Consider the following 20,062-nt stretch of genomic DNA (forward strand, 5'->3'; position numbering starts at 1 on the left):
GAGATAGGACCTCAGACCCTTTAATGCACTGCTTCCTCAACGAAAACTGTCACATAAAATACAGAAAGTAATAAACCTTGAAATTATTATCAACTATTTCCTCAGCATCATCATTGTGAGATCTTGTCTGACTCGTAAGTATAGGAAGCATTTACATAAAAGCCATTTCTCACCATGAGATTGAGTAGGCAAGCAATAAATAATAATTTCAAGGATGTTTTTACAACAATGTTTTATTAAATATGAAAGAGCGTACATACAGGTGTGTTATTCTGAGGACATAAATTACACAAGGATTACAGGTTCTGTCAGAAAAGCACAATAATGAAACATCTTTACATTTCAAACTTTTCTTGTTAGCTTTTAACAAATGAATCTATTTTTGTTGCAAACAAATAACGAGTGCTATTGAACTTCTGCAAATTCCCACGAAAACATCATGCTTAGTAGGATAATTTAAATATTGTAAATATGAATTCTGAATTAGATTCGTAAATAACACAATGGAAGAGATTTACTACTTAATCAAGATAAATGACACACTGAAATAGGAGCCAAGACAAAATTGGTCATTCATTAAAAAAAAATTCCACTTCAGACACTACATTTGAGTCTGCCTTCTTTACTTGCAGGAATAGTCACTGTGATTATATGCATGAGTAATGAAGAGAACCAGACCTAAATATTTATAGAAGTAACCATCAAATTTTAGATGTGCTGGTTTTCATTGATCTTCCCACTGAAAAAAATCCACACCCACAGATCTATTTGCTTATGTTTCAAGAGGCTGACATCCAGCACTTCTGTAGAGGGCCAATCAAGCCTGTGTATGATTTCCACGTCTTCCATAGTTGTCTCCACAGCTGGCTACTGCATCCTATGTATCTATTTTGGGTCATCATCAAAGTACCAGACTGAGTTGCCACTGACTTGTGAGAGCAGCATTAGTCCGTGGAAGTCTTAACACACTGTCTTTTTAAACTTCAGGTAAACAGGAATGTAATTTTGTCATAATGAAAGCTCTCAGTTTGACACTCAGAAGACTACTCAGATAAATACATAATAAGCATGTAGACTGGGTTGTGTTGCTAGGGATTAACAGAGGTGTTTTAATATATTAATACAAACATTAACAGTGAATCAGACAAGCTAATGTTACTGCAGGCTGTAGTTTAATTTCCAAAAGGAGTAATGAAACATAATTTCTAAGAATAGTAATTTTTGTAACTAATGACTTCACATTTATTTTTCAAACCACAGAATTGGGGTAATATTCCTGATATCTTTCAAAACATTCTGCAAAAAACACAGCTTGAGCTTCCAAACACTAGAATATACAAGCAGTCCCAGTGACCTCCAAGATAAGCATTCTCATATGGCAAAGTGCTGCAGGAATCTCTTTGCTTTTTTTCAGAGAATGCTCAATAAAAGTGCAATATAGCGAAGCAAATAATCTAATTATTATGCTTTTATTATTAGATGAAAAATGTTCAGATATTTTATAATTGTGCCTTTTGTAGGGTGGGCATTCTGGTCTGCATAGAGTCAGACCACATTAGAAGAGGCAGGCAGGGTATACCCACACATTTTCTTTCCCAGGGTGGTAATGCAACCGAAGCAGTTCTATTGTAAATCCCACCTACAGCTAAACCATTGTGCTGCCCAGTTTCACAGTTACTTCTGTTTGGATGAAAGTTCACATTCAGTTTGCTTTACATTTCCACCCAGGCATGTTCTCCCTTCCAGCTCCTAGGCACTCACCGTTCCCCACCCAGCCCCTTTTCTTCCTGAGATGTCAGAAGTACGTACATTAAGCTCTGGAACCTGAGAATTTGGAGGTATTTTTTGACACTACAGGACTGCATTTGTATCGTACCATGTTATCTTCTGCTATACTATTACAGTCACAAGATAAATCTTCTAACTACTTGATACCTGATGCCTTTTCCATATAAATAAAAAAAAAACCGTACCATTCAGTCACTAATATATAACACTTGCTGTAAGAGTGACCTTTGCCTTCCACAAGTCCTCTTTTCCAAAGGAATATTGAGGGATCATTTCCAAAACCCCAGCTGTGAAAAATTCCTTGAAGCAAACAATTTCACCGTAAAATGAAGAAAAATATATCCAGAAAATAACACTCTCTCAAAATTAAAACTTATATACATCAAGAAGTAGTTGACGTTTTTTCCTCATTCTTTTATCAGTTCTACATTATCTGCAGATAAACAACGTTACCACTAAGAGTTATGAAGAGGAAAAACAAATCTAGTGAAGTGTCATGTCTTTTTTAAAACCCTCGAGAGATCAAGAAAATTCAGCATACAACTTCATTATTCTAATTATTTTCAATTAAGGCAGCAAAAGATTGTTTAAAAATTCCCTATGATTTTGAGTATCCAAGACAGATCCTTCAATGCAGTCCAACAAGCCATGTCACTGTACTTATTTTGTACCTCTGGGTACAAATTAAATTTTCCATGGATGGAATTCAACCATTGTCCTAGTTATAGGGGCCAGGACCAGTTTATCGCTACGTGGGTATAACCAAAACTGTGTATTCTACACCCGGTATGAGATTTCTGATGGACTGTTAATAATGGGTCATTTGCAGCAGCTGCCCAGGGCAGCTTCTAGGGAAGTTGCCTGGAGGCCTGCTCTGGGAGTGGATAATGCTAAGTGGCATCGAAAGTGGCAGGACATGGGCCAGTATCTGGAGAGCTTCTCTCCTCCAATGGTCTGGAAATTCACCCCTGAACAACTGCAGGACCCTGTTAGAGCAATAAGATACGTGAGAGGAAGGTGCTCTGACAGCTTCAGAGATGGGCAGCTTACGGCAACATGCTGGGCCCTGGCCACTGCCTACCAGTCACTGCTTGGTATGGTACAGTACCTTAAGGAGGAGGAGAAAGGAAACAAATCAACAGGCACTGCGTCCACACAAACCACGGCTGAGCCAGAGGTAAAACAAAGCAAATTAACCAGCACGATGTCCATGCATGGACATCCACGTTGTGGAGCCAGAAGGACAAACTGAACCAACAGCAGTCGCCCCTGTCCAGAAAAGAGCATCCAAGACTACATCCAAGACTAAATCAGTTTGCTTAGTGGGTGACGGGGAAGAGGCAGGACCTTCATGCTCATTAGAAGAAATAGAGCCAGAAATCATCCACTCGGTCCCTAACCTGGGTGATCTGCATGAGCTGCAGAGAGAGTTCATGTGACAGGCAAACGAGTCCATTTTGATATGGCTGCTCTGAATCTGGGATGCCACGGTTAATGATACAATTCTAGATGGGAGTGAAGCAAGGCAACTGGGATCTCTGTCTTGAGATATGGTCATTAATCAGGGGATTGTAAAGAGGCAGGAAACAGCCTCTGGCAGCGACTGTTGTCAAGTGTAAGGGAGAGATATCTTTGTAAGGGGGACCTCCATGTGCAGCAAGGACGATGGAACAAGGTATCCAATGCTCAAGAGAATTAGCTGTACTGGAGATAATCTTTTCAGAGGATGAAAGATTCCCTAAAAGTCCAGACCGCGTACAGTGCACATCCCAGATGTGGTTAAAATTTGCACAGCCAGGGCCAGAAATATATTCCCATTACTTAGCAATGTTGCAATGGAAGGAGGGAGAAGACAAGGTGGGTGCATTGGTTAGTAAACTCAGGATTTATGAAGACACTGTCACCGCCCCATTACGAGCCCACATCTCCTCTGTGGAAACAAAACTGGCTGAACATGTCCGAAGCCTGGAAGAGAAGATTGAAGAGGGCCACCAGAAGCTAAGAGAGGAATTTAAGGAAGGAATCCTCCATATCTCATCAGGACAAATGAGAGCCTCTGCTACCAGGAGCCAGCATCCCCCAGCTAAGGAGAAAGGGAAGGGTACAGTCCCCGAGATAATCTATGGTTTTACCTTCAGGAGCATGGGAAAGATATGAGGAGGTGGGATGGAAAACCCACCTCTTCCTTAGCAGCCTGGGTACGTGAATTGAAAAGAGGAATGACTACCAGAAGAAACTCTTCAAGGATAAATGTTGCTCCAGTCTCTCATGGGCAAGACTCCAAACGGTAAAGAAGTGATGATATTATATGCGATCCTCTTGAAGGGACCTCCAGGTCATATTTATAGTAAGAGAGCAATGAGTACCACAACCAGAACTAGAGGGGCCCTGCCTCTAGCCAGGTAGAGGAGAGGGATAATCGGGTCTATTGGACTGTGTGGATCCAATGGCCTGGCACATCAGACCCACAAAGATATAAGGCTCTAGACGACACCGGCGCACAATGTACTTTGATGCCATTGAGATATGTAGCTGATGCATAGTACACTAACAAGGATTCTTCACAAATTCAGCTGTTTGTAGACAAACACCATATTTGTGCCATGCAGAGGAGATTGTTAACTTGGCAATAATTTTCCACTGTTTGACTCATACACAGGTCTGAACTGTCTCCTCCTATTGTGTGAGAAAAAGACGATCGAGATTTAGAAATCTTTGCTGGGGTGGGTCAAGGTGGGGAGCTGGTAGCCCATGTTGGCCTCTAGGGTTTCTCAGTGGAAGAGGATGTACAGCACAGCTGTATCATCATCTTGCTTCATGTATGGATGGTGCGTAGCGTTGCCAAACATTAATAATGAGCATTTAGCAATTGAGACAGTTTAGAGAATGACCTTTCAATTTAATTAAAGCTTTAAAATAGCTTCACATTTCTGGGATTAACCTTTTTAGATGGAGACACATGTTCTGGAAAGAGATTAGAGTACAAATGAATGGTCCCTCAATTTAGAAACTAAGCAGCTGTAAAAAGTTACAATTTCGAAACATAATTAAACTGGTCAATTGTATAGTTTCTACACAATGACTTTTAAATGAAACAAAAATATTGCAGTATTTTGAGTCATTTAAAGATCTGCTCAGTGTAACGACTTATGTTTTCCAACAGAAAATTGGTTATTAACATTTACCTCAAAATAACTTACTTTTTTTGGGAGTGGATAATTTAAATGTAATAGACAGTAAGATCACTTTTAACTTTGCATTAAATTGCATTGACCTTTTTGCAAACACAAGCCTGTGATTTCCACATTTTTCTTCCTCACTAGCAATGGAAATGCCTCAAGTTAGAATTATGTCTTCGTTATATGTTGATCTACATTAAATATAGGGTACATAAGAAAAATCTTAGCAAGTTTTTTTACAGGGTACCCAACCAAAATCTTTACAAAAGATAAGATAATCATTAATTCCTCAGTGTAACAGACACACATGCCACTTTTATAAATGTACCCTTATGTTCACTCGCCAATAAAATAGTAAACAAATCAACTTTTTAAACCATTTTTTATAAATTATTAAAGTATTTTTACTGACACTCTCCAACAATATACAAAAATAATACTACAAGAGTACCGATCAGTCTGGCCTACCCCTCATTTCACAGAAAAGCAGAGGTTATGGAAGGATGTTCTTGTAATCAATCATCGCTGTAGATGTCTCCTGCAAATGGTAGGTGTACATGGCTGCCTGTGACGTTGGGAAGTCGTGAGAGATCAGGCAGGTTCTGGATCCTTGACCTGAGTTCTTTCCGTACTTGGGACACTCTGGCTAACTTCCGTTTGTACTCCTGTAACAAAGAAGAATTCAATATGAGGTTCTTTTGCTAATACCATCCCTACTACTTACTGCACTTGACAGTAATTAATTTCCAAATTAAGTATTCCTTCTGCAAGTTAGATAAACAGCCTTCAACAGGTGAGATGCCAGAAAACTGGCTATTTTGGAGACAGAGGCATCCATCTAGCATTTTTTCAGCAACTGACTTCAAAAGCACAGACATGGCATTATTTTGCTTTGAATTGTAAGTACACAATTGCTAAACAAGGAAGACAATCCCAGTTAACACAGCCATAGGCTTTTTCCATGTAACTAGTAAAATGGAATTATTCTTAAAACTTTATTATGGATAGTTCGTACACATACGCTATTACCACTCACAGACTATGGGAGAATAAACTTACTGATGTCATAGAAGTTATTTTCATCTCATATTGATGAAAGAATAACAACCAACCAAATATCCTCTAACCAGGCCTGCTGATCCGCCCCCCCAAGCTGAACAATTTTGTATTACTTTTTTAATAAAAAACATACTTCATCAGTACATTTATGCATTTAACCCTGAGCTTTGAGAAACTTCTTGAATTGGAAACTTAGGATTTCACATTGTGTTGGAATACTACTCATAACTGAAATATTTCATGATCATGAGGCACTTTTCACTTGAAACAACATTATACAAGAACTATTTAAAAATGTAAATCAGTGCACTGAAATATAGTTAGTGCTCACCTATTAAGAACATAATACGTAACGGAGAAGAATACCAGTTTGTATAAAATGAAAAGTTATCCCAAAATATAAGAAGATTAAGGTATAATTCACAGAAATACTTAAACTTCAAATACTTGGAAAGTTTGGAAAGCAGAAGCAGCTAAGCATTACCAGGTAAAGTGGTGCTTCATGAAATTATACCATAATTCACAACACATCAAATGCAGATGCTTTCTAGAGTGGTTGCAGGTTTTGCTGCAGCTGGGAATGGCTAGAAATAACAACAAATACTTAACCTACAACTTGGACAATCAACACATGGATAACCAAGATCTCATGATTATAACCACTTCTATAATAGTGGGGAAAAAACTCTGTATCATCCTGCAACAGTGCCAAAACACTTGAAAGTTCCAACAAGTATACAAACACTGTGCAAATGTCTACTAGAGATAGCAATCATGCTGTTTATTATCTAAAGATAATTTTAAACGTTACTATACTGTTAATAGCATGGAAAAATAAGGAAGGACAAAGAAAAGGACCTTTTGGTCATAGCACCCAATACACTAGTAAAAGTGTATCCCCACACACCTGGGGGATGATCAAGATTACTAGACAAGGTCCAACACACGTTAAAAAAAAAAATTTGCAACCACTAGCAGCAGCATGATCTTCTTACCAAGGGCAGTAAAAGAACCACAAGATATCATAAATTCTTAACAACAAGGTAAAAATAATAAAAATAAATAATTTAAAAATAATTAAAAATAATTAAATCTTTACATAGAGAGGAACAAAGTGTCCCTAAATTAGGATCATCAATTCCTTGATATAATTTATCTTTCAAAATCAAATATTACATACAGTTCAGAGTCTTACAAGATACTAAACACAGTGAAAATACCACAGATGCCCAGTCAGTGGAACTGTAAACATTTGGTAACAGTACACAGGGTAAAGCAACATTCCTGTTATGATACAGATGACCAAAGAAGTCTTACAACTACAAGTCCCTTGGTCCTATGAAAACCATCACTTGCTCACCATGGCCTAAAATGTTCTCTGTGGTACAAATGACTTCAGGATGCAGCTGTGGAAATTAAGGTCTGTATCCTGATACTGTATCCTTTCAATAATGCCCAAAGGTCACAAATACTTAACTGTTTCATATATAATATACATTCATATATAATATTACAGCAGCATTGAGAGGCCTCAGTGATCTGAGTCTGTGCAAGATGCATAGTCCTTTGCCAGCTACTTCTTGCCCTTCTCACTAGGCATTTTAATTGAGGTTGCAGAGATATACCCCTGATTATTATTTTAGGAAATAGATTTTAATGTCAAAGGAAAAGACAGTTTTCAGGTTGCATGGTTTAGTAAAACAACCAACTTGGCAATACACAGAATATTAATCAATCAATACACTCAAAAGGCCTAAAATTCGTAAAAGATAGTAACTATAAAATCTCTCCAGCAGTTAATTCTTGTAAACAGCTGAATCCTGTCCAAATTTATTCTCCATCAATGAAGAATGTGAAGCAACAAATCAGTATCCCTTTATAAGCTTGAAGCCTGATGCTCGCCAAATATGCACAATTCGTGACAGACTTAGAAGCCATATTATTGCAAGACTTTACTCCAAAACCTGAAACATGCCTTATATTAGACTGTCAGTTGCTTGACTCCTTTAAAATTCCCTTTAGCTGATAATAAATAACTTCAATAACAACATCACTTTTCTGATCTCCAGCATTTTCCACATAAATTTTGTCTGGCACTTGTTGCCTAGTGACTATCAGCTTGATCAATATTACCGACAGTAGGTTCCTTTTTTTCACTAAGGAAAATGTTCTCATACATTCAGTCTCCCACATAAAACAGTCATCTTCCTCTCGCCAACACTTCTGGCATAATGCACACCCTCAGTAGTCAAAACTTGTTCCTGTGTCTTCTCAGAAACAGAGAACCCTGAAAAAGTTTGCTCAGTTTTTACTGTAAAACTATAGTAAATAAAAAAATCCAAAAAAACAGATAAGGTTTTGTAGTTCATTATATTATTGTTAAGCTACAGAATGCAATTTTAATCCAATTTTGCTAATCCAAAGCATATGTGAGATTGAAAGTGCAGGTTAGATGTTCATAGCAATCCTCCCCCACAAGTAGAAAAATTATTTACCTTATCCAGAGCACCTCTTTTCCCATGACACACCTGAAACCATCCTAGAAATCTCTGGAAATCTCCAGTTTTGATGACCGGTGAGCAAGTTCAAAGGGTTGGTTTTCAAGTGCAGTGACCCAGCAGTTTTGAGGTATTTTCAAAACAGATCCTTTTCATAGTTTGATTCTATTTAAAATCACTAGTGACTTCTGAAAAGGTTTGGTTGTATAATTTTAAGGTTGCTACTCTAGTTCTGGCATTACATAGTCTTGGACTGTTGGAATACAAGTATCAAGTACTCATTACCAACAATACTCATTACATGTACAGGCTTTATTATTTTATCAGAATAGCATGCACATGTACCGATAACCTTTTTCCTCAGCATGTATGTTGTGTGACTTAATTAAAGCAGAGTCATGGGAATGGGGATATCTTGGTGTTATTTTTGATATCTCTGCTCCATTAGAAATGCTGTACACTATACAACCAAATAACAATTCAACCATATTTTTGACACTTTTAAATGGAAAACTTTAAGTTGAAATCCTCATGGAGAATTTCATTTTCATTATGCTGATTTTTAAGATAGACTTCCAATTATCCCTGTGTAAATGAGGCAAGATTCAAGCTTTTTACTTCAAACAGTCAAGGACAGGCAGAAGTGTGATGCTTTGTCTTGCTACACTGAGAATAATTTGCATTCCTTCCTACCTGTGGAGAACCCTACTCTTGGGATTTATGGGCAACCTGATGTATAGAAGTAAAGTCTCTTCAATTTCTCCAGTGGTTTAAGATAACACCACTTTCAAGTAATAATTTTTTGTACTTCCAGTCATAAAAGTAGGTTTATGAGATAATTAGAAGAACTTATTTTGCTCATTAGAATCCCACTGATTACTACAGTTACCATTACTTGTCAGTGTAGAATATGGATGTTTTGTGAAAGCAATGCCAACAACATATGGATTCAGCATCTAGATTAACAGTGATTCTCTATCAAACAAGCACCGGGCAAAAAAGCCAAATAATTTTTTATTAGACACTACAGACATCATAAATAATAAAAATGTGGGCAGGCTAAACAGGCTGAAGAGAATATTTTCCCTTCCAACTAAAATAGATCTTAATATAAAATTTCTGCAATTACCGTAGGAAGGCGGTACAGATAAAACAACTTGAAATTTCATGGATATGCTTTCTCTTTATGATATTGATATGACTTTGAACCTTCATTTGATCACTGAGGCTATGGTATGCATTTAAATACTGTGTGGTAGGAAATGTATAGCAAAGCAAGAATAAAAAAGTTTGCAGAAGACCAGTATTTAATCTGCACCCCTATTAGCTACAGAAAGAAAAGTAAGGTGGAAATCAATACTTTCAGTACAGAAAAAAAAAAAGGCTTAAAAGGCTTTTAAGGTGTTGAGAGCATGTGTGTACATTGACATCCACAGCTTGTACATACACCATATTTAAAACTGAGATCTCTGACTCTGTATGCCCTTTACAACCTTCCAGTTTCAGGTGCACACGTCAGAGCTGCGTCACAGCGCAAGGCTTCTCACATGCTGTGCCCAACAGTGCAGAAACCACTAGAATTTTTGAAAGGTTCAGATGAAAGTAAATATTATATGATAACCTGATATCTACATTTCGAAGTGCAGAATCACAGTATTTTTTTTATAGACTCCACTTTGTTAAAATCAAATGCCTCATGCAGTCAGGGTATTTTTCTGCAAGGAAGACCGACAACTACACTTAAAGGAGCCAAATAAGCCTATTACCCTGGAAAACAAATGAGCAGGGTGAAATTTTGTGCTGCCTTTTAAAATTTGGCATGCCTTATTCTTCAGCAGTATGATTAAAAGCTCAATCTATTTACCAGTGTTAAGGACAAACAAACCCCTGAAATAGCTTTCATTTAAGACACTGAACTGCGTTTGAACACATCTATATGCTTCCCACAAGGTTGAAAAACCAAGGACAGTTATGACAAGCTTAGGAAAGGACTGGCCTGGTTAACTTTCCATTGCACATTGTGTATTTCCTAGAAAACAGATTTCTGGAAGAAAACTGCAACTTTTTGGTATGTTAATATCTAACCATTTTCTATTATGTCTTGTCACATTTAGAGCTAAATAAGCAATGAGCACACCTACCTAGTGACTGGTTTGTTTACTCCTTATTGTTCTGTTCATTGCCCCAGGCATTACTAACTGTATAAATTATTTTGTGTGCAGATTTACTAATATTCTCATAGGTTTTCTAATGGCATGCTTCACCATTACAAAACACAATTCAGTCTTCAGAAACCTTTGAGCTAACAGATCAAAATGAAATGCATCGTCTAATTCTGGGTATCCCATTTTTCTCAGTACTTAAAATTACCATGAACTTAAAACTTCAAAATCAATTTTCTGAATTAAGTTAAAGTATTAGAGACTCCTCAGCTTGTCTGCAAATGAAGCAACAGGAAGCAATGAACTCAGAAGTATGAAATCCACAAACTAAATCAGTGAACATCTGGGGAAAGCTTGATCATGTGACTTTGTCTACCATCAACTGTTATGCTGTGGTACAGACCGGAATACACTGCAGGTCTTCAAATCACAAAATCCTGAGCGAAACAGTAGTAAATAGGAACAAAGCATTTTATCAGGATGTTTCCCATCTGAAGAGTGATTATCAAAAATGCAAAATCCTCCACAGGGTCACAAACTACTCTTCCCATTCCTTGAATATGCAATTTCTTTGTCCAGCTCCTTCCAGCCTAAAACTGCATCTCAAATCTCATTCACTGCAGTCTTGACTCCTGGTCTCCATCTCCATTCCCGGAACACTGGAACCAACCTTTGTCCAGCAAGGATGTTCAATGCCTCTCAGACTCCTGTTGTGCCTGCATTCACACACAATACAGACAATCACAACTGGTTTTTGCCAAGTTCTTCCCATTTCCACCTCTTCTGACTCCATGTCTAAATTCCTTCCCCTCCAATCCTCATCTGCACTTATCATTCTGCCTATAGTTGTGATCCCACTACACCTGTTTCTCCCCAGTCCTCTACTTGGCCTGTCTCTATTCTCTGCCTTTATAGTACCTTCATGAGATCATGGAAATGAATTCCAGTTCCTCTCATTTGAGTCCCACATGATGTTACGTTTTTCTGGCTGGTCACTCCCTTCTCAGTCAGCTGATCTCCTAATCCATTCATTACTGTAATTTCTAGTCCTGGATTCCTTCTTAATCTCCAAAGCTTCTAATGCCAAGTTCCATGTGCACTTTTCAAAGTTTTGCATTCAAACTGATTGGCTTACACCTGTCCATTTCTCACACTCATAGGAGCCATGGACAACCCATGCATGGAATTTCTCTGCTCTCACATCATAGAGAGCAAACAGCCAAGTGGCCCATGGTCAGTCTAGAGAACAACTGTACACAGTTCCAGTTGCAGAGGCCTTCTTGAGCCCAAACCAGAAAACTGTCTGACAGAGAAGTTCTTCATAGAAGTTAGCCATGTTTTAAGAAATCTCTGATGAGCATATCAAAAGTAAGATTTTTTCCACAGGCTTGTAATTTAATTAAATTGAGGTTGATTTTCCTTGGTATATCAAAATGCATGTCCCCTCAGAAAGAAGGATTTCCCCATTCTGTACTAATTTGAGAAAGAACATAAATTATTTAATTTCAAATAAAAGATAATTTTATATGACTTTTTTATCACAAACTTGTCCTTAGCTTTATTATTGAGGATTGTGGCATTGTTGACAAAAAGGTGGTCAATGTTTGGGAAAGTTGAAGAAAAGAAAACAGGAACTTACAAGCCTTCAGGAAGGTGGTGGAGTCACCATCCCTGGAGGAGTTCAAGAGGTGTCTGGATCTGGCACTGGGTGATATGGTTTAGTGGTTTAGGGGCTACACAGACAGTGATAGGTGGATGGTTGGACTGGACGATCTTGAATGTCGCTTCCAACTTTGACAATTCTATGATTAAACTTAATTAGCAGGAGTATTACTAGGCTTACTTAGTTTATATTTATCTCCATTCAATCATAAAAGGTCTAAGGTGATGAATATTAATTTATAAATTACTATATAAAGACATTGGTTTAATTAGACAATCTCTACGGGACTATGATCGAATTTAAAGCATTCCAGGATGGCAGATATGAGCAGCAGCTCAAATGAAAGATACCTGCTTGAGGTTAAATTTGGCCTCCTTGTGTTTTATTATCTGGTACAGCATTTTTATCTGATTGAAAAATTAGCCATTAATAAACTCAAAGCTACGCAATTTCAAGAGATGCTTAAATTATACTCAATCCTTAAGTTTCAAACCTTGGCTGACAGAATGAAGTTTTGGAGAACTTCTGATGACAATCAAATACTTCAGAACAATTCTGAGCAACTGCGCTCTCAAATACTCAAGTTGATACTCTATACAGACGCAGAAGGGATAAAGCAGAACAGTTTTGAAAATAAGAAAATAAATAAAATTAAATGGCTCGAGGCTTATAGATAGCTTCTTAGTTTCAATCATCCACAAACAATCTAAAGGAAATCTAAATTAAAGGACACCAGGGTTTAATTTTAAAGGAATCTATGAGTGAAAAATTTTGGTGGTCTGTAAGAAAAATACACCTTTATCAATGCATTTAAGAACAGCTGTGTAAAGTCTTCAGGCTCAAATATTTACTGTACCTAACAGCTGAACTATAAAAATTGTGTGTATAAGATGCACATTTCTCATTTCACGTACCCCCGTGCCTGTAGGTCATTACAACAGTATCAGTTCCAACTTCAGATTCCACACATGCAACTCATCTTTCTAAATCTAATGCTATGAGTGTTGAATCACAAAAACGTGGACTTTGAAGTTCATTTAACAGAGACAAATGGACATCTGAAAGTATGAAATTGCTGTAAAGCCAAGACTTCATGTACTTATTTTGAAGATGAAAAGTGAATCTGAGAATGAAAGTACCACTGCAAGTCACCAGGTATGGATTTATCTATTGCTAGCCATGTTAAAACTGTCTCAAATCCTTTTTTTTGTCAAAGACACATCTACATAAAGAAGCATAAAGCCTAGTTTTATTGTAGCAAGCCTAAGCACTAGTAGCAGTCTAATCCAAGCAGCAGAGAACTTAAAACAGGCAAAAGCATATAGCTTCTGCAACTGCAGTATAGAGCCACTCAATGTTAACCTGTGAGCAAGAAAGAAAATGAGAACAGTTTGATTCAAAGTGTTTTATTGACCTGAGATTGGGTATTAGCTATATTTAGGGTGAAATAAACACATTGCAGATAGAGGACCCAAAATTTCAGCTACAGGTGAGCCCAGACTGTTGACCTTGTTCATTTAAAAAATCAGTGCAGGTCTATCCACATAAAACTGGTCATGGACCTTTTGAGCAAGCTCTTACAACTATTTTTTTTTTAATTATTCTTGTTTGTCTTTTGTTTTCAAAGTTCATAAATTACTCCTATTCAACCTGAAGAAAGAGCTGTGAAGGACAGCCACCTTACAATCCCAGAAAAGCCTTACCTGAAGAGCATGTGGCTATTTTTCACAGATTTTTAAAGAATGGTTCTCAAAATAAGCCAAGAAATGCCATGGGCCATCTCATATGTGTACACTCTAATGAATTTTATCAGGTAGACAGTTCCATATTACACTTACAGTTGTCCACTCATTCTAACAGTTTCATTAAGTAGGTTGAAATATCCATTTTAGAGACACGGATTCTAAAGAAGAGCATTAAGTTACAGCTCAAAAATACGTATTCACAAGCCTGATTTGTTTAATGGTATTTGAAAGTGCTCAGTGTCAACTGATAATTGAAACTAGAGTTTACATGCCTAATAAGAATAATTGGTTGTGTAAGACAAATTGTTGATATGCTGCATGGTGATTTTTGTGGTTTTCTCATATTTTATGTGAAATAGATACTTCAAATGTAGTATTCAGTGACGGGGATAGAAGTGTTAAGAAAGGTAAAGCTGGAAAGGAGAACAACACAGCAGCAACACATATTCTGATTTACCTGCCCTTCATATGCCCTGTGGGAATATTTCCAATGAAAACTCTACTATGCGCGAAGCAAGCAAACAACTGCACCTGTTCTACAACCAACAAGGATCAGAATCTAAATTTTCCAACAATGCACATAAATAAAAGTTCCATCACTGAAAGAAAGTGCTTATTCTCGAGCTTTAGTATTAAAATATTATGATGAGAAAAACCTGCCTTAGCAAAGTGATACCAATGAAGTCACAAAGCAATTACAAGAAAAATTCACAATGTAAAAGTCTCTTACCAATCAATCAATTTCAGACAGCAAATTTGGCACATGCACATTTTTTACATTATTTGCCAGATTCCAAATTGCTCAAATTGCAGGTTTTATTTTATAACAAAAAGGGTGTAAAAAAAGAGGTTGTTAGGGTAGAAATTATGAGCAACCAGAGAAGAAAAAGTCCAGAGAAAAGAAGAACACAGAACAAGTAAACAACATTAAAAGGAACAAGAAAAGACATTTACAGTTCTTTTCCTGAACCCTTCTTTCCCATTATAAACTATTTTGTTCCCAAAAGCCTACAGCTTGCAGTAACCTCACTAATGCACACCTTTCTGTGACCTACTGATAACATCTATCAGAGGTTAGCAATCATTTCAATCTAAAATGTCATAGTTTCTTGAAGCCTCTTTCATCCATTCAAGTCACCTATATTTCATTAAAGCGATCTTTAAAATCATTATGCTGGTTTATGTAGAAGCTCTGAAGAGTATCTGTGTGGTTTTCTCTTTTGTAGGTCTGTATTTCTATCCAGTTGAGGATGAAGGGACTTGGGAAGATCAGGTCACCAGGCAAACATAATAAGTGTTACTATGTTTGCCTCATGATATTTACAAATATCAGCATGAGTAAATCAGTAGACTTGTTATAGGGGGAAGGGAAGCAAATAATGTAAAAAAATCTTTTGTTCTTTCAATTTTCATCCAATTTTTAAAAAATGTGTTATTTTGGGATGGAGGGGAACACAGGGAAGAACCATTTGTTTCAAAGCAGAGCATTTCAGATATTCCTGATAAAGATTCTAATGAATAAGATTTCTGACTATTCAGCAGGCATCTAAACACAGTTACTCTTCTTCATCAGTTTCTCTACTGTATTTTCTAAACTAGTTGTGTTTCCAGTGTTGAAAAAAATAGAAATATATAAAGTAATAAATCACTTAGATTTCCTTTTCTGCTATGTGCTCCTTGCATGTCAGAATGCAAGTCACTTAGATATATTTTCACCAAGTACATTACCCTGGGTTTCTTGTATGACAGACACTCCAATCTTCTCCCTTATTCCCACTAAATCTGCTCTCACAAACTTGATACTGCTTTAAATTTGTACCAAAGGTTCTAAAGAAAACCTCAGGCTCTGCTTCCATTTGTACAGGCTAAAATAAGAATCTAGAAACTTTTCCTTTGTTTTGCCTTACAGTGTCTCAGGAAAGCAAGGAAGTACATGGGGTTTAGCAGATTCAATGTCCAAACTGCAAAATAATAACATATGTCTCATTTCACTGGTGAGCTGCTTCAAATTCCTTGAGAAAACAAGACCTGAAGCAGCAATGGAAACTGCGTTCTGGCTGCAGCAAAGGGCTTACCACGGTGGCAAACTGAATTGAACACAAATCCATTATTCACAGTTAGTAGGGCGATTTAAAAACTTTTTTATTAATTGTCTATCCCTAGTTGCTCAGTAAACCGTTAAGGCTGGTCTGTCCATAAGCTCATGGTTCCAGACCTCTTGTAAATGTGATGTTTGAAAGAAAAATAAAAATAAAGTACACCTGACATCTGGGACTTCATCAAGGGAAACAAAGCCAGCAGGTCTGAACCTGCAGCTGAAGTTTGGGCAAGAGCTGGACTGACTGGCTGGCACACCAAAACCCACCTGCCAGGACATGTGTTAGGCTAGAGTAAGTGTACAAAGAACTATATACATTTCCCTTGCGTATATGTTTCCACCCTACTATGAGGTAGAGAGCTTGAGTACTAGGAGCACTTTGCTGTCACTCTGCAGTGCAATCATCATGGAAAAGGGCAATGTTTCCCCCTTGTAGGGGTGGGGGGAAACATGACAATGAACAGCACTAAACCCAAGGTACACTTACAGTAAATTATGTATGATTTAGCCATGACTTATAATACAATATAAAGACTTGCGCCCAAATTTAAGATACCATCTTAAAGAGTGACTGCACAAGTCACCATGCATTCAAAATTAAAAAAAAAATAAAAAAAAATTAAAGAGCTTGCCTTGTAAAGTAAAAGGTGATTTCTATAGTGACACTCTGCAAAAGCAAGCTAGCCAGGCACCACAAGCTGAATGGCTAAGCAGCCCAAACATGTCCCTCAGTGACTCCCAGCCAGCTCTAGCAAGTCTTCAGTAGTGCAATAACATAGCAAGAGGAGCCTGTGCTGAAAGGGTAAGTACCTGTTGATGGTGCAGGGAAGACACACCTGTCCCCCTTTTCACAGTTAAAAAGAACAAACTACAAAACAATGCTTTTGTCACTGTTCAGGGAAAGTGACTTGCTCACAGCTACATTATCAAGAAGAGTTAAGAGAACAGTAGCAAATTAAACGAGCAAAAAAACCCTCTCCACAGTCATTCATGTGGAGGAGGAAAGCTGCAACTGTTTATGGCATATTTCATTATGTTGCCAGATCAACTGAAGTTCGGAGGATAAAGTTTATTGTGCAACATGGCAAAAGCTGTGTGACATCACATAAAAGTATGCTACGTGCCCCAATGTTGGAAAAAATAGCATTGTTAATCACACATGTGCCATGAAGCAGTGAACAACATGCTTTAACAAATAAGTCTGTATGCAGCAGCATACATTTTCTGCAATTAAAAATTTTGAGGGACATATAGAACACGTCTTCTGCAGAAATTATTTCAAGGAAACTCTGGACCCACAACATTGTCAGAATTGCTGAGTATCCCTCCCTCCCACAGCAGCACTGACAGCCTTCCTGCTGACCCTCACAACAGTGGCTATGCATGTACCTTCTTCACTAGTAGCTTTGTTTTTACTGGAGCTTTAATGAAATTCAGTATTTTCCAGCACTCTCCTCCTATTGAAGCTTGTGTACTAGCTCATCTGCAGAAAATAAATTTGCTCTAAATCTTAAATCACCTAATACAATTAAGATTTCTTAAATTAGAAAATATATATTTAAATGCAAAGCCTTTATCAATTACATTGAAAGATGCAATTCCGGCATTTATACTCAGTATTTTATAACTGAAGGTCATTAAAACCTACTGTATACATCTCAGTCTTTATCACTTTCGGTATTTTTAAAAGTAGCTTCTGTAAACTCTCTCACTCTTTTAGTTATTACCTAACTGAATGTTAGTTATTCAGACACCAGAAGACAATGAATACTTCAATCCAAACCTGAAGTTCAAGTGATCAATATGATCCTACAGCCCACACAGTTTTACCTTCAGAAGCCTAAACATTATTGTTTGCTGTTTAACAGAAGCATAAGTTAAAGCCTATAGCTGCTATTGAGTGTGAACAATTTTTCTGATCATGATGCATGAAAAAAACATTAATTTTCCACTGACTACTAGTGGCTGTTATCCAAGGATTTGGGGCTAGGATATTTGCCAAGTTGTAAATGAACACATAGAGCGCAGAGGACACAAAAGGAATAAGTGAAATGCTCCTAGTCAGCACAGTGACAGGAACCTTCTCTATCATGAACTGTTAGATTTAAAAAAAATTATGCTAATAGTAATTTTGTGGTTTACATATGCATCAACACAATAATTTTCAACTACCTGGCTTAAAAGCAGTTGCATGATCCAGCATTAGTAAAGCCCAATAATATTAGTAAGCCCAATAATAAAGCAGCATCCCTCTAGGACTCAAGGATTAGCACAAAGCATAATAGGTCTACTGGAGCGTGAGCTGGGAAAAAAGGAAGATCTTGGTGTTCCAGAAAACTGGCCTAGATTCTTCACTCTGTACAAAGCAGAAGACACTAATCAGTCAGGAGATAAAAAGAAGTTTCAAGGTGATTCTTTCTAGAAATGCTGAGAACATGGGTACAAAACAGCTGCTGAAGAAAAGCCCAGTACATTTTCAATGACATCAGGATGACTTTCACTTACAGGCACTGCAGCAAGGGAATGCTCTGACAATCCATATAAACCATAGGTGAGAAGCTAGCTAGGAAACCAAAAGAGTAGTGGTTTAAATACTGCTTTCTGGAAGATAGCCTTGTCATGTTAAATTTCTTGTTGCTGTGTTCTAAGACAGCACTACTGTACAAGAAATCCAGAAAACTGGGAATTGTTAGTTTTTGAGAGGAACGTGTTGTCTGAAAAAGTTCATGCAGGTTCCTCAAAACGAAACCAGTGTGTAGTGACCATACTTTCTGCTTTAGGTTTGCACCTGCATCACTGCTTTATTCCACAATCTTTCAGCCTGACAATAAAAATGCTTTGAGATAACCCTGCTGAGCAAGAATGCCTGATTTCTTCCACAGATAAGAATATTATGAATAAGGACCTTCTACGTCTTCAGATAAGCTAAGCACAGTAATTGTGTTATGGCATATTAATAGGTATACATGCAGACAGAATTTAATTCTCTGTAGAGAGGTTGCATCTAATATCATCCTACACCAAACAATGAGTTTCTGTAGAGGAAATGGCACTCAATTCAACCACATGACCTGTGACAGCAAGCACAAAAAATGCCTGGCTTTCAAGATGGCATACTAAATTGTTTTGCTTAAACAGTCAGTATATGCAATACTAATTAGAGTGGTACAGTTTCTAGATTTTTATCATCTAAAACTAAAGATTTTTTAATGTACTAGTGGTTTAAAACACAACAGCAGCAACAAAAATCACCACCACCTAGCTTTCCTAGGGCAGAGGACAGAAAGTGGGGAAAGAGGAAACCATGATCTGCTGGTACCCATGCAGTATCTCTCACTTACATCAGTCATTATGGAATCATCGTAGATGAGTAAGACTGAAAAGCTATGGCTGGAAGCCACCCATGGAGTTTCAGTTCAACAAAACCCCTGATTTTCTCTGGTGCCAAATACTTCAAAATAAAGTTGATGATGGCACAGCTCGCCAAGTTTACCTATTAAATACACTGAGCTTATAAACAAGCCAGCACCTTTTGTACATGGTTCACTATGGATGGTTCTGATGGATGTCAATTATCTCCCTCAGAAAACAGGTACCTTAAGATGGGAAATTTTATGATGTTTGTAGAACAGATCTAGAAATTAACTTGGCTTCATCTTGACACTAAAATTTTGGGCAATGAAGTGCACCAGATTCAACTTTCACTGTTAAGTCTGGATATGTAGGATAGCAAAGACAAAGCAGAGGGAGGCAAAGAAGGAGGTTCTATACACACACAGCATTCTCAGTGCTCTCTTAGTGACCATGGTTTGAGGAGAATGCAGTATAAGTGATAGGGCAGAAAAGAAGAAATAAAGTGATGGGTCATTA

General features: G+C 37.4%; 1 protein-coding gene and 1 long non-coding RNA gene across 4 annotated transcripts in view; one reads left to right on the plus strand and one right to left on the minus strand.

Annotated features, from left to right (window-relative positions):
* Positions 1-215: 215 nt before the first annotated feature.
* Positions 216-20,062, minus strand: part of RPRD1A (regulation of nuclear pre-mRNA domain containing 1A) — a 44,679-nt gene continuing 24,832 nt past the window's right edge. Inside the window, exon 7 of the mRNA XM_027643895.1 lies at positions 216-5,632. Coding sequence (XP_027499696.1) covers positions 5,483-5,632 — 150 coding nt within the window. The 3' untranslated portion in view covers positions 216-5,482. The remainder of the gene's footprint in view (positions 5,633-20,062) is intronic.
* LOC113947389 lies at positions 11,856-15,108 on the plus strand. 3 transcript variants are annotated; one of them, XR_003527702.1, is made up of 4 exons: positions 11,856-12,054; positions 13,394-13,504; positions 13,977-14,162; positions 14,454-15,108. It is a non-coding gene; the product is annotated as an uncharacterized LOC113947389 (long non-coding RNA). The 3 variants fall into 3 exon arrangements; XR_003527701.1 differs by having other exon boundaries at positions 11,875-12,054; positions 13,977-15,108; XR_003527703.1 differs by lacking the exon at positions 13,977-14,162 and having other exon boundaries at positions 11,877-12,054.

This window comes from Corapipo altera, unplaced genomic scaffold (assembly GCF_003945725.1).
Source record: "Corapipo altera isolate COAL_440 unplaced genomic scaffold, ASM394572v1 24b, whole genome shotgun sequence".
Taxonomy (NCBI): domain Eukaryota; kingdom Metazoa; phylum Chordata; class Aves; order Passeriformes; family Pipridae; genus Corapipo; species Corapipo altera.